The sequence below is a fragment of the Mus pahari genome, chromosome 10 (assembly GCF_900095145.1).
Source record: "Mus pahari chromosome 10, PAHARI_EIJ_v1.1, whole genome shotgun sequence".
NCBI classification, from domain to species: domain Eukaryota; kingdom Metazoa; phylum Chordata; class Mammalia; order Rodentia; family Muridae; genus Mus; species Mus pahari.
Window position 1 is genome coordinate 29,822,597 of NC_034599.1, and position 8,699 is coordinate 29,831,295.

The window sequence follows — 8,699 nt, forward strand, 5'->3', positions numbered from 1 at the left end:
GGTCCACAAAGTAAGTTCCAGGACAGCCAGAGCTACAGAGAGAAACCCTGTCTCAAAAAAAGAAAAAAAAAGCGAGAGAGAGAGAGAGAGAGAGAAAGAGAAAGAAAGAAAGAAAGAAAGAAAGAAAGAAAGAAAGAAAGAAAGAAAGAAAGAAAGAAAGAAAGAAGCAAGCCATGGGGATGTTACACAGGGTGGCCAGAGCAAGCCCCTCTGGGGAGACCATGGCACCCTTGTGGACCCTTAGGCAGAGGGGCTGATGGGCCAGGGCCTGGGGAAGGAAGAAAGATGGGTGGACTGGTATCTCAGGGATACCAGGGATCATGGGTTAAAGTGTTTGTGGTCAACTCTTTGAGTGCAAGCCGTGTTTCAAGTACAGTGGGGGAGCCCCAGAGGATTTGAGGTCAAACAGGGACAGGATTCATTCAAGTTTTGTGTAAACCTCTCCATTATAGGATGGAGAATTCACTGCTGGTCAGTTAAAGATCAGCCCTGTCAGAGCCTAACTTCTGTGAGCCCCCACCCACCCACCCACCCACCCATGCTGGCTGAAAGCAGGAAGACGGCCTGGCTGGCTTCCCACCCTTCCTGCTGCCACACAGAGCCTTCTGTGTGGCTGCTGCTGACTCATGAGGCAGTTGTGCCCAGATGGCTGTCTGTGGAGCCAGCCATCTGGGTTGACATGGTATCTGAGGAATTCCTGGAAACCCAACCAGGAACCCACTTGGGTGACCAATGGGATGAAACATCCTCACCGCTACCCCAAGACAATGGATCTGGGCTGCTCTGGGAGCAAGGGGGAGGGGGATGGATGGGGGTGGGGAACCAAGCTGGTAAACCAAAACCAATGAGTTAAATGAGCTTGACTCTATACAGTTGTCAGGCACCAAAGCAGCGAGCTAACAGCAGCCCAGAATGGGACAACAGTCCTCCAACCCTAGCCCTAGGCAGCCTTCTATCCAACTCATGTTGCAAGGGAAGAAACCTTGGCCACAAGCTCCAGCTCCCAAGTTCAAGGTCTTCTCAGGGATAACTATAAGGTTCCATGGTGGTGCTTCTAGAGGCAGAATCTTGTTGAATGGGGTGAGGGGTGGGTGTCAGAGAGGAGGCTAGCTTAATTTATCAATGAATAAAAGCTTTACCTGCCTGGATGTGCCTCCCAAATCCTCTCTTTTCCTTCTTTGCTTCCTCCCTGATAACCTTGGGCTAGCCTCTTTCTCTCTGGCCTCAGTTTCCTTGTGTCCGTGTAGATCGGACTGTGTAACATCTCCCTATCCTATCCCTCCAAAGAGAGGCCCTTGTTCTTTGTAGCAGAGCTCAGAGAGGGTTTTCAGGGGCTCCCCACCCGCAGAGGGTGAGCGATCGATGCCTTACACTGCCCACTATAGGGCAGGTGCCAGAGGACGGACACAGCAGAAGAAGAGACCGAGCCTAGATGCTACCCAAAGCCAGGGTGACAGAAAGGTCAACCACAAAGAGCCACCACCTCTATAATGAGGACCTGAATGGGAGGTTCTGCTCCCCTCTGTTCAAGGGGCCAGCTGGGCCAGGTATGTATGTCCGGCTGGCCCTGTGTGAAGCAGGCTCAAAACCAGAGACTGCCTGGGCGCCACTCAGGTCTTCCCCAGGCCTCAGTCCCCCAACAGTTAATGCAAATTTAGTTTCTGACTGACAACAGGAGCAACACCACAACAGTCAACTATTTTTATCTCCGGATTAATCACAAAAAGGCTAACGCTTCCACCTTCCTTGTGATTAAAAATTAGGAGACCAAACTCTATAGTGGTTCAGGATAATAACCAATCCTGTGAGAGGATGCATGAATAATGCATCTCCCGGCCTGGGCTTCTCTGAGACTTCCTACCCTCCCCACATGGTCCTAGCAATGGGCCCCAGCTGAATGAGAGGTAATGAGTATCCCCCCTACACACGCGCGCACGCGCACACACACACACACACACACACACACACACACACACACATCTCCCATCTGAGCTACAGCTGCCAAGTACGAGTGTTGATTTCTATTCAGTGGATGGCCCCCAAACATCCTCCCTCCTCACCCACCCCACCCCACCCACCGCACCCCCACCCACCCCTCCCACCCCCATCTGGTGTGCAGCGAGGCGAAGGCCAATCAATAATGCATGGCTACATGAATAACCAGCATGATAACCACTTATTTGGGAAGATGTAATCAGGACCCATTCTGAGGGTGGATGTTTGTGTGTGTGAATGTGTGTGCGTGCCTAAGAACTCCCACAAACACAGCCCTTCTCTGCTCCTGATTCCCCTCATCCCCAATTCTGCTCATGCAATCTCCTCAACACAACACTGGTAAAGCAAGAAGGAGGGGAAGTATAGGACCTCCAGATGAGTCTAGGAATAGTGCACGCACACATACATACACACACACACACACACACACACACACACACACACAGGCACATACAAACACCTGCACCTTGATCAGCATATAGAACAGCTCTATTCACCTAAGACAAAAGCCCAGAGAAAATCTGGTGCTCAAATGTGGTTCCTGTTCCACATCCTGGTGGAAGCTTTAAAATACCTGATGCCCAACATCCAGCTCCGGGCTCTGGGGTCTCATAGATAAGAGATCATGGCAGAAATAAGATTGAAGAATCTTCCTCAGAAGGTTGCCACCCAACCCGTCTTGTTTCAATACATGCTAGAGGGAGTGCTCACACTCTCTACCTGAAGACACTGACAAGGAGAGGGGAACCTGCCTTACTGTCATCCTCTGACCCAGGACACCCTCTGCCATCCACGTTTCTTGATTCACCTCTGCAAGGCAGAGGATGCCAAAAGGGCCAAGTGGTCCTTCCAGCCCAACTCATGAATATGAGTTCATCTTTCTTGAGCATCCAACACTGAGGAGGGGACTTCCGCGACTAAGAGCCGAGCAGGACCACCCAACTTTCCAGAGAACACTGCAAATCCCAGCCCTCACTGATGGGGGGGGGCCAGCTTACCCCCACTGCAGGAAGCTGAAACCCTTCCATCAGTCACTAGCCACACCCCCATTGATGGCAACTCCTAATTAACCCCACTTTGCTCTCCGGCCACGCCTACACCAAGGAGGCCACAGGCACTAATAAGAGGGTACACTGGGCACAAGTAGTCATCTTCGGTGTCCAGCCCATACCCGCCTGTGTCCTCAGGCCTGGCAGCTCCAGGACCTCCTGGAGAGGCTTGGCTTCAGAGCTATGGGCATGGGAGGTTAGATAAGGCCAACTTCCTCCCTGGGCCAGGATCTTTTTGGTACCCAGAGCTAGTTTTGATAAATGAGTGGTCCCATCTCCAGAGTCCTACAAAGTTGAGATCCCTCAAGAAATGGTTCTTCCGAGATGTAAGAACTGAGCCAGGCTTCTGCCAAGACCAGTTAGGCAGAAGAGGGATAACCAACCTGAAGGCTTGCTGATTTGGGTATAGTGGCCTAGCCAAACATTGGGTCCTCCTGTCTGTTAGTGAAGTCCAGTAGACTAGGTGAGGGGCTGACAGAAAGCAGAAAGGCAAGCAGGTTCTGAGCTATAGCTAGAAAACACCAAAGCCACAAGCAAGGGTGTTTGCCGAGGGTCAAGCTGGAGGGACGGCTTGACCCTAAAAGCCCTATAAGAAGACCTTTGCTCTAGAAGATCTTTGCTAATCACCCACCCACCCATCTGCCCTTCATTCCTTAGAATATGCCAAGTTCCCCCTCCACTGTGGCAGGGGAGTCTCTGAGCCCCTTCCATCCTCTGGGGATAACTGAATAGACCCTCCAGTAGAAGAGATAGAGGTTTCTCAAGGGACAGTCTCTTCAGATCATCTTCATGGAGCCCTGCCTCCTCTATGGCTTGCCCATGGAGCAATAAAGGCCTGGGGAACTTCAGTATGCCCAGCAGCAGCAGAAGAAGAATCTGTGTCCTTCCTCAACTCTTGATGTCTCAAAGCTTTCTCATTGCATAATAATTGATTCCCATCATACCTGCCCATCCTACAGTGTGATCTTCATGGGAATCCAAGGTGGATCATTGGAGCCAATGGATGTCTGTGGAGATGCTTCAACGCATGGAGTTCTGTGTTGATCCTGCAAGGGGACTTGCTCCACAGAAAGGGGACAATCCCATGTCCTTCCCTTTTTGGCACTATGGTTATCTGATGGAGTCACCAATCACCAACCACACTGTTACAATAGGGGGCAAATAATCTCAGGGTAGGGAGGTTCATTCTGAGTGGAGGTGCAGCAGCTACTGTGAAGGGTAGAGATCAGAAAAGGCAAAGAGTACAAATTCTAAGGATCCAAAGAGCTGTTCTGTCACCTGTCACCTGTGATGGAGGGGGCCAGCCTGATCAAGGGTCAGCCCCAGTTCTGCCATACATTCACCATGTGACCTTGAGCAAATCTCTTGGTGAACCTCTGTTTCCAGGTCTTTGTAATTGGGTTAAAAATACTGTTTGTTTTCCCTGCAAAACTGTTGTGAGGGATGCGACAAAGCTTGGCAAAGAGAAAAAAGAAAAAAGTGTTGGGCCTAGATTGATGGTTTGGTTATTAAGAGAAGGTACTGTACTTCCAAGAACCAAAGTATGGTTCCCAGTGCAAGCATCAGGTGGCACACAAGAGCCTGTGACTCCAGCTCCAGGGGATCCTGTGCCTCTGGCCTCAGAGCCCTGGCACTAATGTGCAAGCACATGCATATGCACAAGTAAAAATACAATCTTTAAAAACTATACAAATAAATCTTTTCTCTTTTCTCTTTTTTTTTTTTTTTTTTTTTTTTTGGTTGAAAATAAAGGTCCTACGGGTTCCTGGTACTTGAGTTGCAAAGCACTGCTTCCAGGCCTGTGAAACAGGCTAGGGATACCTGCCAGACATGACATGTTTATTCCTGACATGACAAGATGAAGAACAGCACATCCTTTCATGAATGTTCCTATCACCCTAATACAGCTGGTGGTGCTCCTTATCAAAGCACAGCAGTCATTGCCATTATCCTCTGCCATGTCAAACTGAAGCCCATCTTAACCTCTCTCCTCCTCTCCCCACAGTGCCACCAGATGACCCCATCATCCTAGGGGGCCCTGTGATCAGCCTTCGAGCAGGGGACCCCCTCAACCTCACCTGCCACGCAGACAATGCCAAGCCTGCGGCTTCCATCATCTGGCTACGTAAAGGAGAGGTCATCAATGGAGCCACCTACTCCAAGGTGAGCCTGAGGGAGAGAATGGGGGTGCAGAACAGAGAGTGAAACTAAAGACAAGGGAAGGCAAGGGTGGTGGTATCAGGTGCATGGGGACAAGCTCTGCCTCTCTTCTTGTGGAAGTGCTTCTGTTGCTTCATTCCCCCTGTGTGTTCTTGTTTGCTTGCTTGTTGCTTGCTTGCTTGCTTGCTTGTTGCTTGCTTGCTTGCTTAAAGCTTGCTTGCTTGCTTGCTTGTTTCTTTGTTTCATTGGTTACTTTAGTCCTCAGGCTGTTTCTTCCACTACCCTCCTCTCCCCAACCTCCCCATCCTATTCCCCAACTAGGATAACTAGAGGTGAAAACCCTAGAACAAGGTATGGTCAGAAGAGAAGACTTGAGGCAGAAGCAGTCAGGCTAAGATTGCCACGACTAATTCGTGATCCTCTGAATAACTGCCTAAATGCCCTGCCCCACCCCACAAAACCTCCTTAATTGAATTAAGTCTCAAGAGAGTAAAGATAGAGCCTTTGGAAGGTGGTTATGTCATGAGGGTGATATCTACATGAATGAATTTAGTGTCCTTTTAAAAGAGGCCCAAGAGAGACCCCTGTCCTTTTCACCATGTGCAGATACTATAAAAGGACAGCCACTAACAAACAGGTATCTGACCTTTGCCATACATTGGGTCAGTCTGCCCTGGTCTCGGGGCTTCTTAGCCTCCAAGACTATGAAAAAAATGAACTTCTGTAGTTCTGCTCTCCAGCTTTTAGTGTTGTGTTAAACAGCCTGGATGAATCAAGACTTGTTTCAGAAAATACAGTAAGTTAATGTTCCTCCCAAGTGTTGCACGGACCACATTCATACTAACAAATTGTGCATTGTTCATCTGAAGTTCAAGGTTAATAGGTCATCCTGTGTTTTGATTTGCTAAATCCAGCCTGTTTTCTACTGCCACTTGCTGAGATGTCTGGAAGGAGACCAGGAAGGGCTAAATCTAAGCTTTGTACCTTGAAGTGCTTGCCTATAAGGCTGCTTTTCCTTACTTCACACAGTAGCACCCTGAACTGGCTCCTACTGTACCCCCTTGCTTTGGTTTTTGTTTTTACATGTTTTGACAGCTTGTGGCCTAATGGATCGTGGGATGTGAAGGCGTCCCAGGTTAACTAGTCCCCCAAAAGAGTTAACAACTTACTATTTACTCTTCAGCTCATCTGGAATCCACAGCCTATGCTTACCTTTTTTTCTCTGTCCTGTAGTCCAGAGCAGGATCCTCAGGACCAGCAATCAGAAATATCAGATCTCTCTACAGCCCAGAGCCCACCAAAGCTAATCGAGCTATCCATCCCTAAACCTGTGCAGCCCCTACCCTGACTCATCCACCCACCCCTTTCCCCACAAACCACAGCAAAGGTTCATCACATACTCTCTGCTCCACTCCCAGTGGCCTGATGTGGCATGGCTTACCATGTCCCCTCCTCTTGTGAACTATGTATAACAAACCAACTCTACTATGGCCGTGGTTTCTTCATGTGTTAACCTCACTGTTCATGAATACAGCCAGAAATAACCCGTGCCACATACCTCCCCAGACGACTTTTATGCCATCCCAGGTAGAGTTTACGTTCTTCTGAGACTTCAGATGAAGGGGACCCTGGAGGTCCATTGGCCCTTTTTATCTAGGGACAGAAAACTGGGATCTTGAAGGGTGGTGCCTGGACTCAGTTGACTTCTAGCAAACCTAGAAAACCTAGGTTTTCTTTTTTTTTGGGGGGGAGGGAGGGGGGCCTCTCCCAGGACAGATTCAGATCCCTATGGTCCACCAAATACAACCAGATGCTATATCAGGATGCCAAGCGAAGCAGCCTTCCGGCTCTGAAGTTGGGCTATAACCGTCCAGGACCCTGACTTGGGGCCCTCAGTTTTAGAGGGTGACAAGGTACATGCTTGCTCTTTAGTCCTAATCCCCAGTTGGTTCCTCCCCATGGGTCCTAAACAGAAGAAATGTCTTTTCCATCAGCAGAGGATGTGAAGAAAGGCCATTCCTATTCTAAGGATGGTTCTGTCCCACCCCAAATTGACTCTGCTGCCAAAGGCCACTGATCAAAGCTTGGCTTTACCACCCAGGTCCTGGGGCCAGATTCCCAAACAAATGGCTTCTCTTGGGCCTGAATCAACCCTAGGAACAATGCTTTCTCTTGGGAGATAAGTCCTCTGCTCACATCCTGGGAGGAGCCTCACTGTGAGGATGTCAAGAAAGGCCAAGGTCACCCAGGGGAGACTGGGAAAGAGAAGGGTGTTTCTACACTGGAGGTGCCTGTCCCGGGTCTTTCTGAAGCTAGTCCAGCCTGACCCTCCCAGGATTCATGGACAGAAGAGGAGACGCCTCATCTAGTGAAGACCAGGCTCAGGATCACCCTATGAGACCTATTCCAGGGTAGCTTTCTCAGAAGGCCATTCTCTCCCACACAAGGAAGACAGCTCAGCAAGCCTGGCACATTGCCTTTCTGGAAAGGAGACTGTGTGCCTTTCCTTGCCCAGTTCCACCCTTATTTGGCCTGTCACAAGGAGAATGGCAGCTGGGCCAGCTGCCAGACCCTGAAGGGCCTTGCCAGGCCCTGCTCTCTGTAATACTAGGCAACTGATTTCCTGGGCTCAGTTTCCTCCTCTGATCATGAAAGAGCTGGAAGAGGCACTCAGGAAGTGCTCTAGCTGTGACAGGCTGCAAGCCCACCGGACTACACCTTAATTGGAGGAGCAGCCTGGCCCAGAAGAAGGATATGGCCCAAGCTGAGGGGCCATCAGAGGCTGGTCCCACACCCCACCTCCTTCCAGGAGTTCAGCCAGGCACTTTCTTCTCCAGAACTGCAAAGACAAGTGTCATAAGCTAAATAGGACTTCTGACTTACTTACAAAGGCGGAGTAGCTGGGACCATGCAGTACACACCACCACTCAGACAGGGTCCACAGGAAAGTCCCCCGGACTGGCAGCTTTGGATCTAAGGTCTTCAGGATTTGTTTGTCACATGGTGGTAGTTAAGCACACTGATACTGAAGCTGGGTGGCCTAAACTTGATCCCAGGCTCCACCACTCTCTAGCTATGTGATCTGAACTTAAATTGTCTGTGACCTTGTCTGTATGCTAGGAACATCGTTAGCACCCAGGTCTAGGAATGGCTGGGGCCATTAGCAAGAAACCTGTGTGGCAGGCTGAGCCTGCAATAAATACAGCAGTTGGGACCATCCTTGGTCCTCTGGGTCCTCACACCTGGCCACCTGCGTTTTCTAGATGTTGTGGTAGTGCAGTCCACAGGGTACTGCAGGCTGGCCTTCTAGCATGTTATACATAATGTTGCCTCAATCTCTCCATCTCAATGTCCCCAGATGAAAAATGGGATTTTTATATTTTGGGCGGATAAACCAGGCAGCAAACCAGGCCAAGGTGTTCCATGTGGGGGAGGTATATTATGTGGGAATGGGGGGGGTGAAGCAGGTAGAAGGGTAGAGAAGAGGGGAGGGAG

At 49.8% G+C, this 8,699-nt stretch overlaps 1 protein-coding gene across 2 annotated transcripts in view; it reads left to right on the top strand.

Annotated features, from left to right (window-relative positions):
* Positions 1-8,699, top strand: part of Kirrel3 (kirre like nephrin family adhesion molecule 3) — a 550,681-nt gene that overhangs the window by 499,903 nt on the left and 42,079 nt on the right. For both annotated transcript variants that reach the window (XM_021205877.2, XM_021205875.2), the window contains exon 5: positions 5,050-5,207. In XM_021205877.2, the coding sequence (XP_021061536.1) occupies positions 5,050-5,207 (158 nt within the window). The remainder of the gene's footprint in view (positions 1-5,049; positions 5,208-8,699) is intronic.